The sequence below is a fragment of the Lepeophtheirus salmonis genome, chromosome 8, assembly GCF_016086655.4.
Source record: "Lepeophtheirus salmonis chromosome 8, UVic_Lsal_1.4, whole genome shotgun sequence".
In the NCBI taxonomy this organism is placed as follows: Eukaryota; Metazoa; Arthropoda; class Copepoda; order Siphonostomatoida; family Caligidae; genus Lepeophtheirus; species Lepeophtheirus salmonis.
The window spans coordinates 25,511,311-25,539,023 of NC_052138.2; the positions used below are offsets into that span (position 1 = coordinate 25,511,311).

General features: G+C 32.6%; 3 protein-coding genes and 1 pseudogene across 4 annotated transcripts; 3 read left to right on the forward strand and 1 right to left on the reverse strand.

The window, feature by feature from the left end:
* Nucleotides 1-15: 15 nt before the first annotated feature.
* Nucleotides 16-1,888, forward strand: LOC121122361 (intraflagellar transport protein 56-like). Its single transcript, XM_040717334.2, is given in 5 exon segments — nucleotides 16-90; nucleotides 93-338; nucleotides 340-574; nucleotides 629-1,509; nucleotides 1,559-1,888. Coding segments are annotated over 5 exon segments (1,683 nt in total). The 3' UTR covers nucleotides 1,805-1,888.
* LOC121122364 (GILT-like protein 1) lies at nucleotides 1,847-9,709 on the reverse strand (annotated as a pseudogene).
* Nucleotides 4,232-6,857, forward strand: LOC121122362 (uncharacterized). 2 transcript variants are annotated; one of them, XM_071890280.1, is made up of 4 exons: nucleotides 4,232-4,326; nucleotides 4,378-4,988; nucleotides 5,516-5,987; nucleotides 6,058-6,857. In XM_071890280.1, exons 2-4 carry the CDS (start codon nucleotides 4,891-4,893, stop codon nucleotides 6,781-6,783), a joined length of 1,296 nt encoding a protein of 431 aa, XP_071746381.1. In that variant the 5' UTR covers nucleotides 4,232-4,326; nucleotides 4,378-4,890; the 3' UTR covers nucleotides 6,784-6,857. The 2 variants fall into 2 exon arrangements, with proteins under 2 accessions (XP_071746381.1, XP_040573269.1); XM_040717335.2 differs by having other exon boundaries at nucleotides 4,279-4,988.
* Nucleotides 9,710-21,973: 12,264 nt separating the features above from the next.
* Nucleotides 21,974-23,962, forward strand: LOC121122365 (GILT-like protein 1). Its single transcript, XM_071890492.1, has 5 exons — nucleotides 21,974-22,080; nucleotides 22,793-22,821; nucleotides 22,891-22,977; nucleotides 23,265-23,408; nucleotides 23,476-23,962. The coding sequence occupies exons 3-5, from the start codon at nucleotides 22,891-22,893 to the stop codon at nucleotides 23,881-23,883; spliced, it is 639 nt and encodes a 212-aa protein (XP_071746593.1). The 5' UTR covers nucleotides 21,974-22,080; nucleotides 22,793-22,821; the 3' UTR covers nucleotides 23,884-23,962.
* The last annotated feature ends 3,751 nt before the right edge of the window (nucleotides 23,963-27,713 follow it).

Here is a 27,713-nt window from a genome sequence, read left to right on the forward strand (position 1 = left end):
AGATGTGTACAAAATATGATTTTATCTCGAGCAAAGCCAGCGGTCTCTGCTTTGGAATCCTCTAGTTCTAGCATAAATTCTGGGGCTAATCAAAAAAGAAAATTCCAACCCTTGATGAGTTTCTTAGCCAACGTGACTATACGGGAGCACTGAGTTTACTTGATTTTGATCGTAATTCGGGTAAAGGTGGTAGTGACATTGATCTATGGATGGGATACTGCGCTTTTCATCTTGGGGATTACAAAAGAGCAATGCTGGAATATGAGGCTATCACAACTCATGACCAAAAAGGAAAAGGAAACAAAGAAGCTTGGTTAAATTTGGCATGCGTTTATTTCTTTTCTTGGTATGTACAATGAATCCCAGAAGGCAGCTGAGAGGGCGGATAGTAGATCCCAACTTCGAAATAGGCTAAAATTCCATTTAGCTCATAAGTTCTCAGACGAAAAAAAGTTGATGACGTTTCATCAAGAGCTCGAAGACGTTGTTGAAGATCAGTTGAGTCTAGCTTCCATTCACTATCTTCGATCTCACTACCAGGAAGCAATTGATATATATAAAAGGATTTTATTGGGTAATTACATAATTTGTTCATTATTTCATTTAGATTTATATTTCATTTTATTAGATAATAGGGAATATTTGGCACTCAATGTTTATGTTGCGCTCTGTTATTATAAATTGGACTATTATGACGTTTCACAAGAGGTTTTAGCAGTATATCTGCAACACTATCCAGATTCTGCTACAGCAATCAATCTAAAAGCTTGTAATCATTTTCGTCTATATAATGGAAAAGCAGCAGAGCAAGAATTAAAAACCCTTAAAGATCAAACTACGACAAATTTTAATTATGGGCAAGATTTAATACAGCATAATTTGGTGGTATTTCGCAATGGAGAAGGAGCCTTGCAAACTTTGCCCCCATTAGTTGATGTGGTATCTGAAGCAAGACTCAATCTAGTTATATACTTCCTACGTCAAGATGATGTCAATGAAGCATATTCACTCATAAAGGATTTAGAACCAACAGTTCCACAAGAGTATATTTTAAAAGGTGTTGTTAACGCCTCAATTGGCCAAGAAAATGGATCTCGAGAGCATTTAAAGATTGCTCAGCAATATTTTCAGTTAGTAGGTGGATCAGCGTCAGAATGTGATACAATTCCGGGTCGTCAGTGCATGGCTGCTTGTTTTTTCCTACTTAAGCAGTTCGTCGACGTTTTGCTTTATTTGAATTCTATAAAGTCATATTATTATAATGACGATACCTTCAATTTTAACTATGCACAAGCAAAGGCCTCTGTTGGCAATTTCAAAGAGTCAGAGGAAATATTTTTACAGATTCAAAATGAAAAGATGGTGAATGATTATGCTTATTTATCCTGGTTTGCCCGATGTTATATTATGAATAAGAAACCTCGCTTGGCATGGGAATTATATTTAAAAATGGAAACATCAGGAGAGGCTTTTTCAATTTTACAGCTTATCGCTAATGACTGCTATAAGGTAACAAGGATTTTTGAGGAAGTATAAAATTATACACTTTTACTTATAGATGGGACAATTCTACTACTCAGTCAAGGCTTTCGATATGTTGGAAAGATTAGATCCAAATCCTGAATACTGGGAGGGAAAAAGAGGAGCGGCAGTTGGAGTATTCCAGGCAATCATTGCTGGAAACGAAGAAAGACAGCTATTAGAAGAGGTTGCACAAATACTTAAATCGAATTCTGGCCCTCAAGTTGAGCACATCCTAAAAGTAATGAGAAAGTGGGCAAAAGACAACAGAATATCTATTTAAATAAATTTAACTTGTGTCTGCAAATAAGTCTTATAATAAAACTAAACTATAAATAATATATTGTATAAAAAGTATAAAACGTAACGACATTGCTAATGGTTTAATTCAGTACAAACACTAGGTAAAGGTCCAGTATAATGCTTGCAAACTTGAATAGCTAAATCATGGAGTAGACTCCGCTGATTTGATTGACTTTGTCGAGTTCAACAGTGGGAACAAATCTAAGACGAGGACTGAGATTATGTGTTTTTCTCCTTCTTCATAAAGTAAATTTTCTCCTTCTATAGAATGGGCACACCTCTCGATGGGTTGCCAATCTACGCTGTACTCCTTAGCACAACTTTTTCCAATTTTTATAGCATCTCTATTATCTTTGATCATGCATGCAACAAAGTCAAGCAAAACGGATTTGGATTGAACATACTTAATACTGCAGGCATGCACCATATTTCCAAAACATTCTTCTTGACCATGTTGGCAATTAAACTCATATCCTCCTTCAGATTTTGCAAAGGACTAAATATCGTAAGAATAGATAGATAGCAACATGAAATAAGGAGGAAGGAACTCACGGATGCCTTTCCATAAGGAATGAGATGAAAGTTCATAATACTACTCAGCTTTGAGTATGTTGTTTGGAGCTCATTGCGAACGAAGCGAATGCTATCGGGACATAAGACCTCATAGTATGCGCTGACTTCAACCTTGGGAATGTTATCCTATTAATTAGACAAATAAAAGATAATTATTGATCAATGAATGTATGTTTGAAATGAGTGTCTCTCGATAATAAATACCCTTTCTAAAGACTCAGAATTAAGAAATAAGTTTGAAAAAAATATAAATATTGAGTTAATAACTTGCATATTTATTAAAGATAAATAGTATGGCTAATCAATACAGAACTAATTGAGAGAAGGAAACGATTTTCTTCTTGTTTCGGATCCATATTATGTTTTGTTCATTCTAATATATCATTCCTAAATCATAACTTGTTTTGTGAAGAGTAGAAAACATATCCCCCCCAATGAGGAACTCAAAGAAAATAGTAATTTAACTGTATGGAATATGAATTAATTATCCATCAAAGTGGCATGTGGGGGCGAGAGAGCTGAATAATGACAAACAAGTAAGTAGAAGGCATGCATTTGGATTTAGATAAATGAAATCTAAGGAAAGAGAAGTAAATGAGACCTTTGGGAGAGAAGACGGCTTGGGATAAAAATTCCAGATGATGAAAATAGCGCAAGCACAAATTAAAACGTATTTAACAGCATGATTATTAAAACTAATCATTGCGAGTCATCCAGTCTGTTTTTATTTATTGTAATAACTAATAATTAACTATAGTAAGAGTTGAAAAGGAAGAGTCAAGTAGAATTGAATAGGGACAACTCATCACCGTAATACAAAACTTATAACATCTTTTGTATTATATTTTCTTAGTCTACGTAGATATTATACTACTAAATACCACCGGCTTGACTCACATTATTCGTAAAAGCAAAGTATCAAAAACATAAGTTAATGAATATGACTTGATAAATACGTCAGCTTAGCTCAAGGCCGTCAGAATTGTCAAAACGTTTCATCACAGTCGACAAGGAGAATAGAGAGGGCCCCAAAAGGTGGCATTTCCATCTATTTCATTGGATGACGACGTCTTGAGTAACTTCATTGGAGAAGTTTTCATGATGTTAATCTAAGAATTTATATTTGTCAACTGCTGCTCCCTTCTTCTTTTCTTTGATGAAAAGAAGAATAGGGGATACCGGGAAGATTGTCATACTACATACTTTTTATGTCGTATGAAATTAAAGTTCAACTCAGTCCAAGCATCATAAGTTATTATCCAACATTTCAAAGTCACCGTTTGAATTACTTATTAAAAATGTCTTTCTAAATACTTCATTTTGTTAAAATATTTACCAAATGGGCAACTGTCCCACTACTCGAGTTAGTATTAATTCCTCATCATTTATATAGAGGGGATAACGGCCAACTATTTTTAAACAATTTTTTCCTAGATATTTAAAATTAGGACATATCGTGAGTTGAGCGGCAAATGATCGTAACTCAGATATTTATTTTACAGAATGAAGCTTGGAAACTTTATTCTTTCTTTATGAATTATCGTTTTTTTACAATAAAATAGATCTGAGAAATTCATTTCATTACTGTGAATTTCTCTGCTTTTAAATATTAGACTTGTAGGATAACATATAGGCAATTAAAACTAATATTTGTAATTTTTGAGTCAATACAATTTAGTCATCAAGCCTCGATATGTAAAATGGGGTCGTCCAATAGAATGAATGTACTTTCAGAACAAAGATGGATAAATTATAATGCAAGTTCTATAATGAACCCCATTTCCTAAATATAGCAGTTGTGGTGGCAAAAACTAAAGCATATAATAAGAATCTATTCCAGCCCTCCCTATCGGCTAGGGTTCATTTGAGTCAGCTACTGTATCTATGGTCCTTTTTTAAATTTCCCGCTGGAGCCAGCTGGGCCACAATGTACAGTAAACCCCAAATGACAGATTCAATGAATAATTTCTCTGATTTTAGAGGGTAATTGAAAGTGTTGGACTCCTTGAGAAGTGATTTAGCATTGACTAGTCTATTGTATAGAGAATATTGGAAATGGGGAGAGGTAAGGATTTACTGGACTTTTTGGTGAGAATGGAGACTCCGAACATTCCTGAGAGCTCTGACGGAGAAGAATTGGATTGGGTTTGGGAGATGGGGAGAGGAATTTCTGGAGTGGCTCCTTTGTAACGTCCACCCTGAGACGCACCTCTTAAGGAAGAATGAAGCCAACTATCGTGAAGGTGCCGGACCTTGTCTCTCGGACTGTGTCCTTGAGAAAGCCTTGGATGCACTTCCGGATGAGAGGTCCGTGGAGGATGTCCGGGAGGAAGTGGACACATTGGAGAGGGAGCTGTCATCTTTGGAGGACTTTGAGAAGGAGATGTGGGAGTGTAGCAAGAGTGTGGGGAGGCAAGAGTCTGCTCTCGCTTCCAGAGCATCACTCATCAAGAGCAAACTCATCCAGGAGCAGGAGAGGGAGGACATTCCCTTATGGAAGCCTCCAATCAGTACACACAACAACTAGACTTACTCATTAGAGAACTCCACTCCATTTCAGAATTAACATCCTTCAAAGAACCCAAAAAAATGTATGTTTACGTCACAATTTGGAGGTCGTCCATTTTGGGGCATAAACAACAAAGTTTTATAACACGGAAAACTTTCATAATTTTTTTTACATTAAAATGAAGGAAAATAGTCAACTATTAAATGTACAAATGGAAGGACGTAAACTTTACTGTCCGTCAAAATTTGATCACTCAATAGCCTTGTTTTATTATCCTTCAGACCCTGAATAGCAAATATGATATTACATCATTATAATATCTTATTTCTGTGTCGTAGATATAAATTAACTATTACAATAGAAATTGTAAGATATTTTAATGTAATGCAAATGTCATTATTGTATCATTTGCATCAAGTAGTATCCAATACAAGTATCAAGTCTTTTTTTTATTTTTAAAGCCATTTGATGGAGTTTCATTCAAATGTATTAAAAATATCAACTTTGTGACCCCAAGATAGTTCCTCCTTCCATTATGATGCAATTTATGCCGTCAGGGAAAATGCACATTTGTATTTAACAATTAATTAAGTAATCCATGATTTTCAGTCTGATTTCAGAGTTCAACATTGAATCTATTACAAAAGAGGACGATAAATTTAGTAAACTTGTTGATGAATTTATCGATAAACAATTTAAAGTGGGAATACAAGCAAGAGATTTATCAGAGAATATATGTTACGATTTGGTTGTTGGAAGAAGCGAAGCGGAATTTGAAGAGTTGGTGGCTGAAATCTCTAGATTGAGACTAGGGTTTAAAGATGAAGAAAAAAGGAAAACTCTATCTTCTGCACGTTTACAGGGAGAAAAAGAGGCATTCCAATATTTAACTACTTATTCTTTCAAAAATGATCTGAATAAAGAACCCTCTGGATTAATGGTATCATCACAACAACTGTATAACATTATAACAGATGAAATTAAAGTTGAACTGATTAGTGCCTCTCAGAAATCATTGAGTCCTCTTTTGGATGAAATTGCCGCTCTTCATTGTCGGCAAATATTGAATTTAGACTGTCAAGTAAGGTTAATTCTTATGACGATATAAGTGTATATCTAATTTATATTTTTTATTCATGTTTATCCTACAGATTAAGTTATATCGCCAAAAGTATACTCTTGATAGACATAATGTCTTAAAGGAGATATTATTGGAACAGTTTTCTCGACAAGAAATGCTCCTTATTCTTCTAAGAAATGAATTTCAGGGATTCAAGCGTATTGGAAATGAAGTGTCAAGTATTCAAGATCATCATAGAATGAAGTATAGTCAACTCACTAAAACCAAGGAAACTATTAAGTCCATAAAGGATGAACTATCTGGTATTGTTACAACTACAGTTGTTAACCCACACAATGACATAACACTGGCCTCACTAGGAAACATTTTAAACTCAACTACGCCTAGTGTACCTTTGACATATAATAAACTCTTGTCCTCGTTCACCGACTTCATTTCTTCGCGTAAAAATAATATGATGGAATGTGAAAGGCATTCACAACAAAATATTATACTTTATAATCGATCATTGTCTGGCTTGAAGTCACTTTATGAAGATCTAGGGAGTGGTTCTAAACTTTTTTTGCCATTAATTGATGAAGAATATGTGTCTCTTGCATCTAAACTACAGGCAAAAGTAACGAGCTATCAGTCAACTTTTGTAAAATTATCTGAGGATTTTGAAAAAGAACAAAACACTTTAAAGCAATATCCACATGCATCTGTTCAAAAAAAACTATGGGTGAATTTCTTGAATAATCCTAAACTAATGGAGGCGAATGTTAACTCATTGCTAAATAAAGTCAAAAATATCTGAAACACTTTGAAATCGTATTTTCATAATGTTGTCAAAATGAATAAATTATTTATAATCGAGTTTATAATACCTTACCCATTGAAATTTTTTATTATGGCTGTTTTGATAGATATTGAAGGAGGATATTTGAGACACAGACATCAATACAATTGCACATACGGCGATATTCACAAAATTTTGCATCTGTTAAAAAAATAAGATAATTTGATTCAATGTTACATTTATTATTTTTTTTGATACTATGCATTGCTAAAAGTATGGGGAATATATAAATTAACCATAAACTTATTGAATACACCTTTTTCTTTTTTTGAACGATAATTAAAATATCAACTTTATTGTAGATAAATTCTCATTTCCTATCTAATAAGATAATCGGAACAGTTTCTGAAGAAAATTATAACATTAATTCTAATATAAAAAAAAGTATATTTTTTACGGGCCCGTTAAACATAGAATAATACACCGTTTGCTTCGGGTTTTCATTTCATAACTTTTTTAAGTTTAATCAAACATTCACCTATATGCAATAAGAATAAAATGTCAGTTTGTAGCCTTAACTCACTTATTGTTTGTATAGAATTACAGATTCGAAGAATAAGTCTGAGTGAACAATCCCCCGGACTGTTAAAAATATTGTTGTATCTATATTTTTAACTATATTACATTTCATAGGGTCTATCATCTATTATTAATTCTGGGGATTTTGTTCATATAAGAACAAAGCTTAAATTCTTCTGTTCCAATTGTTTATACCATTAGACATTTGGATGAGTACAGTAAATATGACTAAATTTCATGGGTATGCATAATGAGAATGGATTAATTATGTATTTAATCATGATTAGAGTTGGATTCGAGTTTTACTTAAACTAGAAAAACACTCGACATTAGTAAGACAATTTATCTTGTAATTTACTCGAATTCGTCTAAAATATCTTTTGAAAAACTAAATATAGTTTGTACTCGAAATATTAATATGTGTCTCAAGTAATCAAGAATCTAGTTATTTATTTTCAAAATCAAGGAATATCTCATTATTCCTCCGAAGTACAAAATTATAAACTTAGGATTAGAATTACGCCATAACTTACTGGTCATTGATACAAGTTCTATGATCCGCCACAATCTGGCAGTTTAAACTGCGCAGGCCAAGGACATAGAGGAAGTATTTTTTTGACGGCCAAGGGCAACGCAATATTTTTACGTTGTAAATGTTATGTTTTATTTAGGAGCATATACTAAATATTTCGTGTCCTTTGGACTGTGTAGTTAAACAGGAAGCACTATATACTATCTACTTAGTGCTCCCAGAGTTAAAACTGCAAGTTATAATCAGTGCTCCAGTTGTAGGAGGATGGGTGGGGATACCATCTCGCCTATGAAAATGGTATAAATCTTCATTATTGATATACAGGGTTAATCTTATCTAGTGGTACACATTTTATTTTCTTAAAGTGTAAAATTTAAACGAGAGATTTTGCGAGGACGTTTATTTAACCAAATCATCTGAAAATAGTTTTTGGTACAACTTTCATTCAATGTGTGAGCGCTTATCTCTAATAATTGCCTCAATACTTGGCCTAAATCTCTTGCAGACCTTGATTATGCAGTCAAACTCGAGCTTGATCCATTCCTGTTTTTATGGAAGTTTCCAGAGACTAGACCCTCCTGTGAGGAGTAGCACAAACCCTCTTGTCCAGACGTGCTTAGATAGAGTAGTCCAAGGGGTTTGCGTTTGAGGAAGAGGGGGGCCACATGTTAAGTTCCCAATAGTCCGTAACGTTGCCTTTTAGGGAGGCTTGTGTCTTAGCGGTACGATGACATGGAACTCCGTCTTGAGTGAAAACAAAGTTGTCTCCGAACTTTTCTCTGACCCAATGTAGCACTTTCTTATCTAGAAGTTCGATGTAAGCATCTGCATTGAGCATTCCTTCCTCTCTACAAGAATGGGAGGGTAGACTCCACAATGCCAGAGACTTCTGAAGACATGTCTTACTGAAGCTGAGACATTGTCTGGATGTTTGGTTGTGTTTTAGCGCCTGTTATGCTTATTCACATTGCCATCTACGGAGAATTTTTTTTCATCAGAAAAGAGCAAAACATTGCCCGAATTTTTGTTGGCCTTGAAGAAATTTAGAATCTTCTTTGCTCTTTGTAGCTGATCGTCTCAGCTTGCTCTGTTCAGAGATAATATGTCTTATTGTGCTCCTCCGTAATTTTGCACCAATGTAATTCCTGATTGAAAATAATAAAATGTGTACCACTAGATAAAATCAACCCTGTATCTAGTATTTTATAGTTTATGTATTTATAGCCTATATAGATTCACATATTGCGTTGAAATTACACTTTACTCAACTATATTTTTAAAAAAAAATATCGGGGAGAAACCCTTAAGCCCTTAATAATCAGAATCCATCGTTAACCATTCCCTGGTTTGATTCTACAATTCCATCACTACTTATAATCGTACGTATCTGGTGGGCCTAAAGAGTAATGAAATATACATACTAAATATCACATTAATAAGCAACCTAACTTCTCATATTTATGCCATTTTTTGATAGCAAACTCGACTCGACTTCAATCATTGAACTCGATAATTTTAAGTCGAATCATGATGAAATTGGATTGTCTCACCTTGTAGATCCTATTTCTTGTAAATTTCCGCACAAGTTATTTGAGGGCACACAACAGTACAGTTTTCGTTAAATGGATAAGGAATAGATAAAGAAGATAAAAAGTAACTACACCTTCTCTGACTTGTTTATAATAATTAATTGAGACAAAATATGTGACATTTCACGTTATTTTTGATCCAACATACTTCTAGATTCATTCTTAAATACAAATGTTTTCGTAATTTTCCTAATGAAATAGAATACGACAAATTTAAATAGTTGTTAGAGTTTACCAGGAAGTAATTTGATTTATTTATTTAATGAGGAGTAATTATATACTGCTATACTATATTATAAGTTTAATCATTATAATATATGTGTTTTATGAATTTAATTAGGAAACTAAATCAATAAATGAATACATTGTGAACTCTTAAAATGTATTTTCATTCTGTCACTCCAAGGATATATTTAGTTATGTAAATCGTGCGTGTTTTTTGACTACCACATTTTTTTTTTTTTAATTCGTCATTTGAAAAATCAATTTCCGTATCCTCTGGTGTTGACATTATTATTTAATTCCTGAGAAATGAATCTCATTCAATTTTACGTGCAACGTAATTGAACATTCGTCTGTGTAGATAAAAGATGGAAAGTAACCTTGAGGATTTGTTGCGGAGTTATAATTGTAAGTCCTTGTTGGACTCAGAGTAGATTTGAAGATCGACGTCGGAGTAATTCTTGCATATGTCTTAGTTTATTTCATCCTCCCCTATCCCCTCGTCACAGCTGATTGTAGCTGGTCTAATGAAACGACATAACAACTAAGCTGCTTCTCGTCATAAACATTCTTGAAATTATAAGGCTTACCATGTTTTTTATCATCCCTAAAATAAACACAATTATCATCAATAATAACATATTCAATGCACGTAATCGTAATTAATTTATGGTTAAGTGTCCAAATGATGATATGATTGTTCCAATAGAATATTTCAACTTGACATAAATTAAAACATTGTTTTCCTTATGATTACATAAAGCAGTGCCTGATTTATAGTTGTGAATTGGGGGTAATGGCCCTAGGCCCTTCGTTTGATTGTTAAAAATAGGGAGACTGGAAAAAAGTGATCAAAATGTTAAAATATTGTTAAAAAAACCTTAAAAAGCATTATAATGCCTCAACAATATAAAAAAGCTTACATTTTTCTTCGTCTTAAACCTGCACATTTATCTTTGACACAGGCTTCGAACTAGGTAAAATCAGCCCTGACAAAAAGACCCGTTTTATATACAAAAAACTACATTTATTGTATTAATGTAGAATTTGAGCCAAAGACTATGGCTATTTACTATTTATTATATCCACCTTGTACATTGATATTCGTAACTAAATTTTTATGTTATGACAATTCATTTTTTTTTTATAATTTTGAAAAAAATTGATTTTTTTTAAAAGGATTTCAAATATTAAAATTTTTGAAACTTATTTTCAAAAGTGCTCAGTTATTTCCAAAAGAATAATTTTTTGGGAAAATAATTTGAAAAATTGAATTTATTTTATAAAATTTTTGGAAAAAAAAATCAAAAGAAAGAAATTGATATAGGAATCTCATTTGCAAATGTGGACGACTAATTTGTTATCAGAAAACCGGATGGAAACAATAAAGGTAAAAAAGGGGTTGTTAAAGGTCTGAAAGCTCAACGAAGAGACAAATATGGGAACGCTATTGTCTATGTAAAAGAAATTACAATTCCCTCTCCACACGAGTATATCAGAGTTGAAGATATTATTGAGACTTTCAAAGAATTTAGAGGCCCTGTTAAAGAATGTTGTCTTCAAGAAGAAATACTTAAAGGCTTGATGAATTGGAACTATCTCGTAAAGGTAACCCCCACAATTGATATCCCAGGTTTTCTTCCTATAAAGGGATTGAAGACTAGGGTCTGGTATCTAGGTCTAGGTAAATACTGCGCTCGATGTTATAAAGGTGGTCATTTTGCTAATAAACGGATGAAATGGCGTGAATATTTGGGATCAATGAAAGTAGGAACTGAAAAAAAGTCGGAAACAGAGAATACTGCAACCAAACATATTTTTCGTGAAGAGCTTGTTAAAGATCTACCTTGTCTTAATAACAGTAGTGAACCCTATGCTCCCGAAAGGGAGCCCTTATTAAGTAATATATCTAAAGTCCATAATATAGATGAAACTACATTGAGCAAGAGAAACGAAACTGATAAGGATCAAACCCATGAACATGAAGTGTCAATAGAAGATATAGATGTATCATTTCTCTTCTATTGACAACAAATTGACTTGAAGTCCGAAGAGTGAGATAAAAACTTTGCAATTAATAAGTTCAGAATTGGAAGGAGTGACTAATAATATATTTATCAGACCAAAAAAGCCTGCACCCCAAATTCCAGGAATACTCCTGAGGGCGGCATAAGACCTCCTTGAGATCTAGAAACAATCCATGGACTTGCTTGTACGAGTTGATCAGAATCTAAATATTTTGTCTTTGTACCGAGACTTGGAAATTCTTCATGAAGTTTATTTGCCAAAAATCCAGTGATATAAGTGAATGCTTCTTTTTCACATTCTTTTGATGGATCCAGTAGTTCATCATCTTTAATTTTGTTACCCTCATCTTCTAAAATATCATCAATGTCCTTATCTTCATCTTCAAGCTTACAATTTTCATACTCATAAGTATTAGGGTTTTCAGTTATCATTTCACCTTCTTCAAGCAGCAATTGTATATCATTTCGTATGTCAATATCATCTTCATCATAGTTATTTTCTTCTGGTTCATTTACCAGAGAAATTTCATCAAGGGTACTTTTTATCTGATCCAAAATAGAGGAGTCATATGATGCAGTTTTTAATTGACAACGGCGGTTGAAACAGCAAATTGTGATGAATTGAATATAACTAGTATACAAAATCGATCCATAAATTCCACAGAGTTAGGATGCTGGCGAAATCGACCAATTCGTCAGATACGTGAGAAAATTTTTCCAATGATATTTTGACATCGAGCCGACAAAATATATTCAATGGTGGTATTTTGAGAAGTAAGATGACCATGCAAATTCATAAGAGACTTGGATGATATGATAATTCCTTTTTGATACGGGTTTAATTTGGTTTTCTTGTTGCTCGTAACCGGAAGTTGTCTCATGGATGAAATGATCTTGATGGTGTCCACGAGAACCTTTTTTTGCTTTTCAAGGTACTTTCCAAATCCGCTTCCAACGTCATTCTTGGAATCGTAAGGATCATGACTGTTCATAACATCAAACCAAGAATTGATGAAATCCACAAAATTAGCAACATTTTGAGAGTTTTCTTCATAGGGAAATAATAAACGAAGACTCATCGCAGAGCTCTTACTAAACAGTTGTGTAGCTAAATGAACGCGTTGTCTTTCATTTTTCACGCAATTGAAATGTTTAGGGGTCAATTTATAATTCATTCGTAACTCATTATTGTCAATTTGTAGAATTCTTTTCAGAGAGCCTGGTTTTATGATTGCACCATCTTGTAGTTTGAAGTCATCATCGATGAAGTAATTTCTTAATAGCTTGATTAAATTAGGAACATCTGTAAAAACGTGAATTGAACAACTGGAATCAGCTGGATTTACGAATGACGTTTGATCAACCGTTATCCCAAACTGTTTCCACAATCTTTGAGTTTTCGTTCCCATGTCAGAAACGATTGCGTATATTTTAATTCCTATTTTTTCTAACTCCGAAATAATTTTGAACAATAAATCTTTGGTGATCGCTCTATCGTAATCATAAAAAATCGCTTTTTTCCAGGATGAAATCAAACCTCGAACCATAATGACCTGAAAGGTGAAACAAAAATATTATAATTCAATATAATAAAAGTTTTGCAAAGGGAGCTAATTGAATAGGAAATAGTTGAGTAGAAGAGAAGATAAGAAAATACAAAATACAATAAAAAATTTATTCTTACCTTATTTTATTGTTTATATGGCTGTAGTAATATTAAAATGGTGGCTGTTATCATGATAAAATAGGTAAGTTGTATAATTAAAAAAATCTGCAATGATTAATAAATTTGCTGTTTTCATTTAGTAAGATAATAGAGTACCAGAGATATCAAATATTTGCTCATTTCTTTGACAAATAGTAACTTCTTTGGATAATGACATTTCATCAAAATATAGGACACCATATTTATAGTTTGACTCCTTATTGACTTCAACTTATTATTTTTCAATAACTTTTAAGGTATCTCTTTGTACTCCAGGAAGTGTTTCAAAATCTTTAATCCCCCTTTTGAGGGTTGTCACACTCGGTAAAGGAAATAACTTCTTGTCCCTTATGTACTTATAAGTCCTGCTTGAGAGGCTATTTAAAGAAAGGCCATTAATAATGTCTTCCTTTCTCCCACCGTGTCATAGATTTGTCCTTAGCTATGAGCATGTTTGTTTGAGAAGGTGTGAACCATTTAAGGAGTTCTTTTCTCATGAGTTGTTTAATACTCTTCTTTGACTTGAATCCCTCATTTGCCGTCTTATACAGATTGAGGAATTCTGTAAGTGGTTGCACCTAGTTCTGCAACACTTTGATTTTGTTTTTCTGCAAATTAGTAAGAAAATCCTTGACGGTCTGGGATTCGGTAGTTCCCATTTCAGGTTTCACTTCAACACTCTTGGTTTTGTCAAAAATGGAATCTTCTTTGGGTTTAGTTTCAACTTCTCTCATGACTTGATAAAGCATTTCTCTCCTCTGTCTCTTAGCCAATCTTTCACCTCTTTCATCCTCACGAGGATTAGGATCTCCATCATCCACCACAGAGTTGAACAGTTTCAAACTTGGAATGGCATCCTTCTTTAGTTTATTCCCAGCGGCATTTCCCAACAATTCATTCTTCAAATCTCTCTCATCATTTTCGTCAGTAAAATGACTGGAACAGATTTTGGGAAACTGAGGCATAGTCACTCCTTCTGCAAACTTGTATCCATATATGACGAAAATGAGAATCCTTAGGGGAATAAAAAGTAAGTAATTCCATTTGGAGAATTGCATGAAGCAACGGTACAAATATTTTTTTTTTTAATTCTTCCTTTCCATTTTTACTCATTTTAGGCATTGATGATTGATTACATAGGTATGTTAATTAAATATGTAATGTATAACTACTACTGCTATTGAAATGGCTTTGCCGTTTCGATGACGTAACTGATTTTTGCACGAAAAAATGGCACGAAAATACGAACGACACATCATTACTATATTATCATTGGACTTGGACCTAGACTATTCTTTGCGTGTTGGGCATTAATCTTCTAGAATCGATCATGCTTTGGTTTCTCCATGTTTATACTTTTTGCAAAAAAAAGCATTTTATGAATTCACACCTTTTTCTGATCATAAGTTAGTTATTTCAGAATTGTGTACCTGCTTCACTAAGAAGAAATAAAATAACTTACTGAGTTATCCAACAAGAAATTTTTACAGCCTCTCTGAAAGATAGATTAAAAATATCTTTTGATTATTCCTTTTCGTGTAAAAAATAATATCAAATTTTAGTCTCAACCATTCCGGACACTACTATCCTTTTGATTAAAAAAAGAAAAGACAATAAATTGCCAAAGACTTGGCAATTTCAGAGATTAAAAAAAATAAAATGAGGCGAAAGTTTGAAATTGAACAAAATCCTTTGAAGCGATTAAAATTGTTTTTGCCTAGGAACGACATATCGCCTAAAAGGATAAAGAAACTTATTTTTGACGGCAAAAGTATAACAGAATCCAAATCAATTCTGAAACTATTTCATATAAAATTTCCTGAATATTGTTGGATGCCACAGGAATTATTTTGCTAAAAAAGTAGAATCTTGTTCGGTGTTCTCGTATGAAAATATTCTACATTACATAAACCATTTTTATAAAGATAATGAGGCATCTGGCTCCGACAACATTAAAGGAAAAATTTATACCTTATGATCTGATGCCATAGTACCGTATCTTTTGAAATTTGGGGAGGAGATGGAACTTAAAGGAAAACTTCCTCAAGCATTAACTCGTGGAAGAATTTCATTTATTCCAAAGAAGGGTGATGGAAAGAGCTTAGGTCATTGGAGACCTTTAACTACATATATTAAACGAAGCCTATCGAATATTGGCTGGTATTGGATGTTGTCATCAGTTTTATGGTGGAAGGAAATTCATTTGATCATATAAATAAGAGGATCGAGACTCTGGAAGCTTTTTTAAACAGATTCCATAAAATTTCTAGAATGAAAATTAATTTAGAGAAAACGCCTATTTTATCCTTAGGCATTAGCTCTCCTTTGATTCCTTCAACTAAAATAAACGGTTGTAGCATCGTTGAGAGGATAAATATATTGGAAATCGAGTGGCAGAGTAAAGGAGCTTCAGATACCAATTGGAACATTCTGCTCTTGCATGCACGAAAATGATGTAAAACCTGGAGAACGCTAAAGCTTCAGAAAAAGGTAGACCTATATAATACTAAACTAATATCTCAAATGTTTTATGTCACAGCTGCACTCCCATCGATCGGGGAGAGCTATCGAGTAAGAAGAAAGCTGGCTTAACACTTTATTTAATCGTAAATATCTTACAGCGCTGAAAATACCTTGCTCGCAGTTAGGTGGTGGCTTGTCCTTATTAGAAAATATTTACCTAGAATATACATAAAAGTTTTTGTCGATATAATTACTAAACCTAGTGTGAAATAGAGGAATTTTATTTATGAATCGCATGTTTTTAAGTTTCTTATGTTTGGTATAGATCTCTCAAATCATATTATTAACTGATTTTCAAAGGAATGGGGGGGGGCGATCCAGAAAATCATATGGAAATTGTCACTTCTTTATGATTCGAATAATATCGTCGATATAGTGCATAGAAACTAAAAAAAGAGACCCTTATTTAAAAATCTTTTATCACCGAAAATGTTGGAAAACGAAAGTGATACTATAACTATTCATGACACTCATAGAAATTTTATTTTTAATACCGGAAGATTTATTCTTCCTATGAAGCGATCACTTCTAAAACACGTGCCTCTCACTCCATGGTATATGAAATTGCACTCAAGGAAAAAGGGTATACCCTGAGGTTGAACTAATCAGTGGAGCTTTTATAAAAATGTCATGCCTTCCTCCATCTTGGGGTAAGGTGATTGTGCATTCTCTAGTGGGCATCAATAAAAGCCGAAAATTCACGGCACAATTTCAAATATGTAATAATCTTATCCAATTTTATTTATCGTCCCTGCAAGGATTGTGGGATAACTTTTAATAATATAATACATGCTTTTAGCGATTGTCCTGTTTCAAACATCGTCAAGTCTTTTATCATTGTAAATCAAGAATTCATTCGAATTTTAGCCCAAATTTTGTAAAGGCATACATATTATTTGGTATGATATCTAGAACATTTTATAGTACAGAAGAAAAAGCTATCAGTTCTAGTATTTTAAATATTAAAACGAATATTAGTAACAGAATATGGAAGAGGAACCAATTGACACCGCTCACATTAGAGCAATTAAGATATCTGCTGCAGCAAGTTATTTAAACTGAAGATAATGAACATAACGAACGATTCATCGTAGAGGTACGCGTTTGGATGATTAATAAAATACTTCCCATCAACTTCTGTTAGGCATTTGAAAATGTTAAAACGTATTATCGACCATAACATACAAGAAGCATGCCGTGAAGTCGGAGGTTCTGCAATAGTTTATTTGAATATTTTAATAATTTTGATTTTTTTTTCTTTTGTTTGGAATTTTTTTCAATATATGAAATATGATTAAATGATTAGTACATAATAGGCAATGCCAAGGAATTTAGGTCCTTAAATAGGGAATTCATTTTAAACTATAATTTATTTTTTTTTTCAAGGGGGGCTTTTTTTTTACAATGTTTTTGAAAAAGTAAATTTTTGGAAACCAATTTCAAAAATTAATTTTCGAATATTAAATTTTTAAATTTTTTTATAATATTCACTGCTATTTACAAAAAAAAAATCAGAAAAATTATTAACAAATAAAAACAAAGTTGAAAATTTTTTGAATTCGACCTCTTTATTTACTCGTACCTTTACTGTTAATTAATTTAGAATATCAAAAATAACCGAGAAAGAAATGAATTATAAATGGATGAGACTGATTCAAACAGAAGACTTAAAAATTTGCCCAAACAACGAAAATACTCAGCTCCTGCCATAAAAAAGTTTATTACTTATGGTAACATATTTACAAGCCCAAAAGATATTTTAAAATATTTTCATTCGGATTTTCAATCAGTAGTCCAAACTGATGGGATTTTATCACTAAAAGGTGTGGATATTTCCTGAATGATAACATTTATTCAATGGAAGATATTAAGAATTTTATAATGGAAAAGTATGAAGCTAACAGGGCCGCCGGCCCAGATGGAGTTTCTGGAGAGCTTTTTAACATGTACCCGAATGAAATTACGACCTTTCTATATAGAATGGGGTGTACAATGGAAAAGAAGGGTAGAATGTCGCATCATTCACAAAAGGAAGGATAGATTTGAAAAAAGAATATGGGACAGACTTCAATCACAGGAGTCCTATTATCGTATTGAATGTCTCTTACAGAATTTTATCGGGAGTTTTGGCTGTACAAATGGAGCTCATATTAAACAAAAATACAGGAATGGCTCAGAAAGGCTTCTTGAAGAAAAGGAAAATTTCTGATGTTTCACGAAACATCCAAAAGTTATTGTCGGAGTTTACTTTAGAAAGCCATTTGATTTGATAAATTATTCTCATGGTTTTAAAATAAAAGATAGGGACTTTTATATAATGGTTCATTCTATTTGGTTAAATGGAAGAACCAATTTAGCTGAAAAAAAGCTGCAGACAAGGCTGAATCTTTTATTCAATGGAATTAATCATACTTATTTTAAAAAAAAAAGTATCTGATCCATGCTTAGCAGATAACTTTAACAGGAGAAGCTAATTCAGAGCCCCAGCTACCAGAGAATCAATACCCTGCTGGAGTTTCGAAAAGTATGAGAAAAGATTTGGTTTAAGACTAACACCTTCATTCTTCCTTCAGGGTGCGAATGAGGATCAAAAATAATAAGTTGTCAAGCAAAAATAAAATTGATATCTTGGGCATAGTTTTTCTATATTTTAAGCATATTTATAAAATGGGGAATTGATTCATATACAATAGTTCCCCTAGTTATATACAAAGTCTCAATTTGCTATGAGGGTGAGAAATGGAACCTTAAAAGCTATTTTACCATTGACCCCCCTAGAAACTAAATCATTCATTGGGGCAATTTGCACTTCCAGTGAATATATACCAAACTTTAAGATATGTCCAGGAAACCGGATGGAGGAGACAGGTTTCATGAGAGCTCTAAAGACTCATGATTGGTACTGACCTTACCAATCAGAAAATTGCTGCTTAATCCACATGGGCTGCAGTTCAACTCATTATTTGGTCTGCTGCTGATTTATTTAATGATTCTATTCTGATTTAACAAGGTTAAGAAGCCTGTCTTTTTTAATCTTAGCACTCCAAAGAAATTAGAGGTTTTGAAGAAGATATTTTAACCTTTCATGACCTACAGACGCAACCCCTTTTGCGATGGTGTTTTTACTTCCCTTTAAAAGAGCGACAAAATATTTTATTGTTCCATATCTTAAAAAACTTTAATTAAAAACAGACGAACTCAATCTATTTGGGATTACTATTTTAATTTGTTAGGCTCGAGAAAATTGGAGAAAAATAACTATATATTCCCTATGCATAGATAGTAGGAAATTTACCGCTCAATTTCAGATCTTTTCCAATTGTATCAAATTTTATAAGCCAGGCAAAGATTGTGGGAAATTTTTAAGAATATACTGCATGCCTTGGTGGATTTAAAAGTTTAAATGTTCTTCAGTGTTCTAGTGTGTATCGAAATTTTAAAAAGTTATTGTTTTTTTTTCAATCGTATCATAAAGTGATGTTTTAGAAACCAATATTAATTATGATAAATATATTATTAAAATAATATGTAAGATATACAGATGGCTACTATAAAATTCCCATTCAGTGCTGGTTATAAAATAACCTTACTGTTGGTATTTTGTTACAGTAGGGGTAATGATATATTATCCCATTTCCTAAAACACCTCCATATTCCATGTAACAAACATTAATAACTTTTTCACGACTTCAGGTATTTCTTTCATATTAACTTTGCACGCGCACGTGAGTATGTGCCCTTGTAAGTGAATGCATGTCGTGTAACTTGAGCTTGCTCTGAGGTGAGTGTGTTTAGGTTTGAGCCTATACCAAAACATATCGTGAACCCCCTTAGTCAATGAATACTTAACTTAAAGGAAGAGAAAGTGTTCGAAAGGACATACGGTATGGGGTATTCTTTACTTCATTTATTTTATTTCCTAAATACATATATGTATTACATTATATTATTGTAAATAACAGTAGACTGTAGTTAATTTATTCAATATTAATAATAGTATTGTACTTAACTTAAAGGAAGAGAAAGTGTGCGAAAGGACATACGGTATGGGGTATTCTTCACTTCATTTTTTCTACTTCATAGATAGATATATTACCTTATATTATTGTAAATAAGAGAGGAATGTAGTGAATTTATTCAATATTAATAATAGTATTGTACAATACAATTAGACAAACAAAATTTTTATAAAGGTTGAAGAACATTATCAATATTTTTAATGAAATAAATCATAATTTTAATCCGGTGTATTCAATTTTAATCCTTTTTTACTCTTTATTTATTTTTATTTTTTATATAAGTTATTTGTTTATCTTTTTGAATATTATCATTTACTTCAGAAACTAGTTGTTTTATCATGTACTTGAAAATTTGACCGAACTATAAAACGATTAAAATGATGCTCTTCATTACATTCAACGTCTAAACGTTTCTAGAAAAAATAGGTCTTCCGTTATTGGTTTTAAAATATTATAACTCGTGAAAATATTCTGTATGATTTTTTTGTTGAAAATATAGTTCTTATAATTTATGAAAATATTGAATAACAAAACGTAGTCACTCAGAAAAGTAAGCATAATACTAATTTTATTAGACTTTGATGCCTTGTTACTACTACGGCATTCTGGAACGAAGCAAAAACACTTATGAATAAACCTTAGACTAATGAGAGTAGTCAACAAAATCTTTTCAATACATACCTAGATATTTAGAAGTATATCATTGTAATAAGTGTAAATCGTAGTAAATTAATCAATTATCAAATGTATTATAAAGCTAAAAATTGAGACAAATTAAAAATTTAAACTTATATCAAGTACATAAATAAATACTATTTTTGCATTGCACCATAATTTACATTTGATAAATAAGAAAATAATTTTAATTGTTAATTTCATATTAATATACTTTACAATTGTATAAGGAACAGTTTTGTAACATCGTAAGAATTTTGAGTAATCCGTAATTACTTTATTGATGTGGAAATCATAAATCTTAACAATCGAGTGATATTTAAATATAATGGCAAGGGATTTAATAATTCAGAAAAATTACTTCCGACTCACTAACTTTTAAAATATGTTAAACAACATTCGTATTTTCCAATATAAATCTACTGAAGTTTTAAGATCATCGATAATTTATTAATATATTTATTACATAAGTGTTCCCATGAACTATTTATGCATATATGTAGGTATAGGAGAGTAGAATATGTTTTGCAGCTTTCCTGATAGAGATATTTTAAAAGTGGACCACATTACATTTATAGTCCAGGATCGTCTTCTACTTTTTTTCAATGACAGAAGAGACTCACAAGTCATAATGAAACTGTCTAGAATAACAGAAATAATACAGCCTTATAAATTGACTCAGTGTTATAAATATGATTTTTTTACTTTTAAGAGATGCATATGAATGAGGATAAGTCTCTTTGTTAATAACTGTACATTTCATTCCAGTGTTACTACTCTTAATTAAACTTATCCTCAGTTATTATAGAAGTATACAATGATTCCATACAAAATATATAGGGCAGATGTGTATTTGAAGGATGAAGTAACATATTTGGACGTTATAGGACATCTGCACAATGACTGATACTTACATTAAATGAGATAATATCCATCGAGTAAGGGTAAGAACCTTTCTTAAAGAGATGAAATCCTTAAACATGATGGATATCCCAATGTTATAAACACATTTGAGATTAATGGAACTATGAGTTGACTCAGATCCAAATATTTGGATGTTCTGTGAAGAAGATCCATCTAAACCCTCATTAATGTCTTATTATCATTAATTAATTTGATGACTAAAGTTTATCAAAATAACGGTTTTCACAAAAAAGTACAAAATCATTTTATTTCTTCCTCCTTCCCCCCGATGAAGAAGTTTGTTTGTAGGAGGTTTCGTGGCATTTCTCATTTTCTTTTGCTTAGATACTGCTTCCGGTGGGTCTGGAAGTAATCCATGGCGTATGGGGTTCATACAGGAGGAGTTAGAGGCCAGGTCTAGGTTGTCAAAATGAAACTCTCTTTTCTTTAAAAAAGTTTTGTGTCTTTTGCCCTTGTGAGAGGGGTCTTATTACAACAGGAACTCAAATACCATTGGCCTCAGCTTTCATCACTTGGTCAGGTAGGAGTTCACAATACCTGTCGGTAACCACGCTCACCTTTGGCTCACGGTAGATGCCCGCATGATACTGCCGTTGCTCCCAATGACTCCAGAGATCATGATTTTGCCGGAAACTTGGTTTCCGTGCAAACAAATTCGATTATAGTGTTCCTCCGGGCCTCCTACATCGTAAATACTTGTTTCGAATTGAAAGTTGCGCAACTAACTTAAAGCTAAGGATCAAAATTGAAATAATTGGGTTAAATGCTTCTCTTATTGTTCAACATATAGTTTAAGATGGTCTGGATTTACTTGAATGATCCCGTTGTATTTTTTTCATTTCTAAATAACATTTGTTTATCTTAACTTATCTTTATTCAGGGTTAGATAAATAAATTAGTAATAAGTCAATCTTCATTAAATAAGAAAAAAAATTGATAAAGTTTGGACTAAATACATAGCCAAAAAGTAAATTCTTAGTTTCTTTTTGTTAATTCCAGCATAATTTTGATCGTTTTTTTTCTTAATAGAATAAATAAATTAACAAAAAGTATTAATAATTTTTGAAATGAATTAGGATTATCTAAACGTACTTTTTGTACAAATAATTATAGAAGTTTTATGTCATTTACGTACAATATAAATATACTGATAAATATTAGATATATTATACCTAATTGGGCCATTTGTCAATTGATAACGATTTTGAAATATTTATTTCAATCCTTTATAGATATTTTTACAGTATATTTTGAACTCAAGGTGAGGAAATATGTATTATTTTAGGTATTGAACACTAATTTATAACATTTCTATTTTGATTTCATATAGATGAAGAACCAACATATTTTGTCCATAACTATTTTGGTCCTTATTGGACTTGTTGCTCCAGGCAAATGCAATAATCTTAATGAAAAGGTACGTATTTTTAGGGTTGTGTCGATCCTGAAGACTGCATTCACGTCCAGTTCCGTCCTGCATATCAATCCTTGAAACTGATAAATGTTGGTTTTTGATGACGTCACTCAACTTTATTTTTTAATGAAAAGGACTGGTCCCAAATACTGATAGACACAGTCTTAAGACTGTATTGAACATGAGAAAATAAATAAGGACTGACACAACACTACGAATTTTGCTCATATTCCCGTTTATATAGAATGTGGGTTTATGATTATAACTTTTGCATTATTTGATTTTTTTAGGAAGCAGCCAAAGTGAACATAACCTTATATTATGAGACAAGGTGTCCAGATTGTATAAGATATGATACTCAAACTTTGTATCCAACCTATAAATTACTACAAGACATCATGAATATTCAATTTATACCATACGGAAAAGCAAATGTAAGACGTAGGACGGTTTAAAACTATTTTTTTTACTAATCATTGGGTTTTTTTAATTCTTATAAAGACGACCGCTAAGCCTGATGGCTTCACTTTTATATGTCAACATGGTCCAACGGAATGTCTTGGAAATATGGTTCATGCATGTGCCATTCAATATGTCGAATTGCCCATTCTCGCTGATTACATCAACTGCATGACTAAAATAAGTGAGGACCCAATTAATGCTGGTAAAACTTGTAGCGAAAGTTTGTCACTTCCTTGGACCAAGATACAAAAGTGTGTATCAACCCTTGAGGGAGAAATACTCCTTGCTCAGTATGGAGAAATAACGCATGCTTTAACTCCAAAACTCACTTCAGTACCAACTGTAGAACTTAATGGGAGTCAGGACAATCAAGACGCTTTAATTAATGATTTAAAAGGTAGTGTGTGTTCTGCATATACAGGAGTGAAGCCCTCTGCGTGCACTTAAACGAAAATTGTGCTTAATAGAATTATTTATCAAATAAATAAAACTGTTTTTTATAAAATAAAATAACAAGTGATTATTATTTATAAAACTTTAAAAAAATTAAATTGTTATTTTTCTCTACAAAACTCTCATCGCAGAGACAATACAATATGAGAAGACAAAACTTAGTCATGAAATAAGTAACAAACGACAGTTGCACTGTTATCAGGGCAAATCGACAAAAAACTATGAAAAAGATCGACCCCGTACTTTGTTGAATCATAATACTGTACAATTTCAGGAAGTGTTTTTGCCCATTATCAATAGGCACAGTTCTATGCAGTGTAATCAACAACAGGACGTTTTTAGAGGGCTTGCACTGGTTGACTGTGAATGTTGATTGATTGCTTTTTAGTATGGTCGTCGTGTCGATCTCCGCGGGATTGTTTGACACACTATGGTATTCCTCTACGAATCCTATTCATAGTGCCTACAAGGCTTGTATTTTTGGCCTTTAGCTTCTCGGCAAGTTTCACTTACGTGAAAGAATTGTCAAACGTTACATTCCGACCTTTTTCTGTGTATCCTTTCCAAGATAAGGAAATCAATTCAAGCAGCACTTGGATTTTGTGTCAGCTGTCAGCCAAAATTTTATATCAAACTTATCTGATTTAGCAGCAATATACTGCGTAAAAGGGCACCTTGCCTTTGTTGGAAATAGCTGTTCGTCAACGGTTATATTTTCATTGGGCTTGTAGCATGTGACACAATTTTCAATGAACCAAACCAAAATTGCTACAACCAGTGCAAATTTATCACTTTTCAAGCGTAAAGATCGCGTTGATTTGATGTCGAATCGTAGAAACTTCTGAATTTCGTTGTTGCGATTCCGGGACATTGTTCATCAAAAATATTGGGGACCCAAGTCTAGTCGTTTAAGGTATATTATACTGTATATAAAAAAGTATTTATCAAATTGAAAATTAATTTTACACACATAACAGTAACTAGAACTTAGGAAAAGTCAACGAGTATCAGACCCATTTAAACAACACTACACTATTTATTTATATTTAAACTTCTGAAAACGGTCAAAATGACCGCTCGGTCGTTCTAGTGTTAAACGGTCGTCGTGGTGCAAACGTCTCTATCCATTGTGAGGATTCTAGCCTGTCTTTGGTGTAAATTGTTTGAAAATGCAAAATAAAATAATTATATATGAATTTATATACAATTTTAATATTTTTCATGCACTAATGCTGTTTTAAATGTAGAAAGATTCTCGTCTTTTATCAGTAATTTATTTTCTCCCTCTAAAATCATATTATAATATCAGATAGCTAATATTAACAAGGGCCTTAATTGAGGCGTGTCATATGTCTCAATCTTGCTTACTCCTTGCACTCTTTTTTTTTTTTCCTTGGAAGGCAGAATCCTTTCTCTAAATGCTATTTTTTTCTGTAGAATATACAGTTATTAAACAAATGAGAAAAATTCGATTAAAACAATCGCGTAATGAATGTTTTAAGGAATTACAGTAAGGTTTGGCAACCTTTCTAGATTTGAGCTTGTTTTCACAAGATCTTTTTCTGCCTTCCTGTCGAATGTTGTCAATGAGTTGAGAAACCTAATTTTTACACATCATGTTGAAGAGGATTTGTGAAATCTTGCTAAGAATGCTTGCTTATTTGTGACTTTGATCACACACAGTATAAAATAGTGCTTCGATTGTAGTTTCTGAGCTCTTTCTTGACTCTTTATGAGGGATTTCTTTGATATGAGCAAAGTTAGGATGTAATGATGATTTAACTCTTAGACGGTATAGGTGGAAAATTGAAGTATTCTTGCCTTTAGAAGCCGATTGCCAAGTAGAAAAAGCCGCTTCCGCTTTCTAGGACATATTTTATACACCTCTGCCAATAAGATACTACATACATCAGCATGGCTAGCTTTTTTTATCCACTCTCAACCTCGAATGTTAAAAGTGAAAGGAAATATTTGAAAAAACAACATATGATTGCTATTTTTTAGCTGAATTTTTCTTGTTGTCAACTTTTAATTATTTTTTAGAGAAGAGTTATTATATTTATTGGATTGATAATTTCATCAAAAGAAGTATCAATGATAGAGTATGGAATTACATCTATTCTAAATGAAAGTCCTTGACTGATTGGATATTTGGATTAATCAAAATACTATTTACTAACTTTTTTGAGTTCATAATACTCAGTCCCTTTAAATTAACAAGTTTATATTAGTGAAAGAGCTAAACGCACGACTAGCTTTTGTATTTTTCTTGTTGCCAACTGTTAATTATTTCTTAGGGAATAGTTATGAATTATTAAATACATTGAATTGATAATCATTATCAAAGACAGAGTATGAAATGACGAGTCCGAATTATAAACAAAGTCCCTTGATTCATAAAGATTAATATAAAAATAAAAATCCCGTGGAATACCTTTTTTGAGTTGATAGTAAGAGGTGTCAGCTGTTTTAAATCATACAATAGTTCAGTTATAAAAAGGAATGTAAACAGTACATACAACATCTTTGTTCCTTTCAGAAAGTGAGGGAAGTGCGTCTTAAAATGACGCTCGCCTTTTCTCACCAAATAGAGGCCAAATGTGAAATAGGGAAGTGAGTTCTGAAAATTCAAGATCAATTGTTCATTTGTAAACAATGCCTCCATAAAATTTATCTAGAACGAATTTTAAATGAGATGATTAATAGGGCCGGTTTAGCGTGAACAGGGCCTGAGGGAAAGATAAATGTGCTGACTTTTTTGTCCTTGATTTAAAAAAATACCAGATGGTCTGTTGAAATCTGAACACTTACTAATTCAATAATTAATGAACGTTAAGTGATATGATATGCTTTCATATCATATGTTTATAAAAGCATAACCAATTAGATACAAAACAAAACAAACCTGAGCTCTTTAGCTTACGTACAAGTCGAGAAAATGACACTTGAACGGGATCAACGAATTTCCACTCGTACACTCTAAGAAGTTGGGCGTATCCAGGACCACCGTCAAAGCCGTCAACAAGTCCGAAACGTTCGAAAGGAAGAAGGGCTCTCTCAAAAAGGTCAAATTAAATCCGGAGGCGTTAAAGAAAACAGCCCTCGTCAATCCACTTAAGTACATGAGGATTGAGGGCCCATGCAAGAGATCACGGGGTTTCACACCTGAATGTCCAGAGAGTAATGAAAAAGTGGATGGAGAGGTCACTTTCGACACCAACAATTAAAGAACCCCATCTGTTCCGTTGCAAGAATCTTTTGAATGAGTCCTTTGAGTTCTTTGAATTCTTTTTTTTTTTTCACTTTTTGCCCTCTACAGCCCTGATGCCAAACCCTTTCTACTACACCTTTTCGGTGCATGTCGAGGGGAAGGCCTGCAGTGTCTGTTATCCAAACACAGAGGCCCTTAAAGCCACAGTCAACCAGCACTGGGATCCCGTGACAGAGGACTACATCTGCAGCTTTGCCAGGCCTTCCACCACCACCTGGAAGCCATCATTGCTGTTAGGGGGGGGTACATTTTGATTAAGAGAGCTTAGACACACATTTTTTTATAGTATTAATTTTGTTAAAATTAATAAATTATATTTTATTGAAGTTTAAAATTCAAAGTGGTCAGATTTTAATGGACCACTCGGTATAACTTCACTTATTTTTCCAATGCAGACCCTTTATTTTAATAAGCATAAACAAATTTTACTGATCAACATCTATTTTTATATTTTTTTTAATGTACCGAATTACTTCAGTCCATCAAAAATTACACTGGTCTCAGGCAAGTTTAGAATTCCCAGACCGGAACAAAACACTAATAATAAACAATA

Coding starts and splice junctions, on each gene's coding strand:
- LOC121122365 (XM_071890492.1), top strand. CDS start 22,891: ATGAAGAACCAACATATTTTGTCCATAACTATTTTGGTCCTTATTGGA. Junction 22,978..23,264: donor GCAATAATCTTAATGAAAAG/GTACGTATTTTT, acceptor TGATTTTTTTAG/GAAGCAGCCAAAGTGAACAT. Junction 23,409..23,475: donor TACCATACGGAAAAGCAAAT/GTAAGACGTAGG, acceptor ATTCTTATAAAG/ACGACCGCTAAGCCTGATGG.
- LOC121122362 (XM_071890280.1), top strand. CDS start 4,891: ATGGAAGCCTCCAATCAGTACACACAACAACTAGACTTACTCATTAGA. Junction 4,989..5,515: donor TTCAAAGAACCCAAAAAAAT/GTATGTTTACGT, acceptor CATGATTTTCAG/TCTGATTTCAGAGTTCAACA. Junction 5,988..6,057: donor TATTGAATTTAGACTGTCAA/GTAAGGTTAATT, acceptor TTTATCCTACAG/ATTAAGTTATATCGCCAAAA.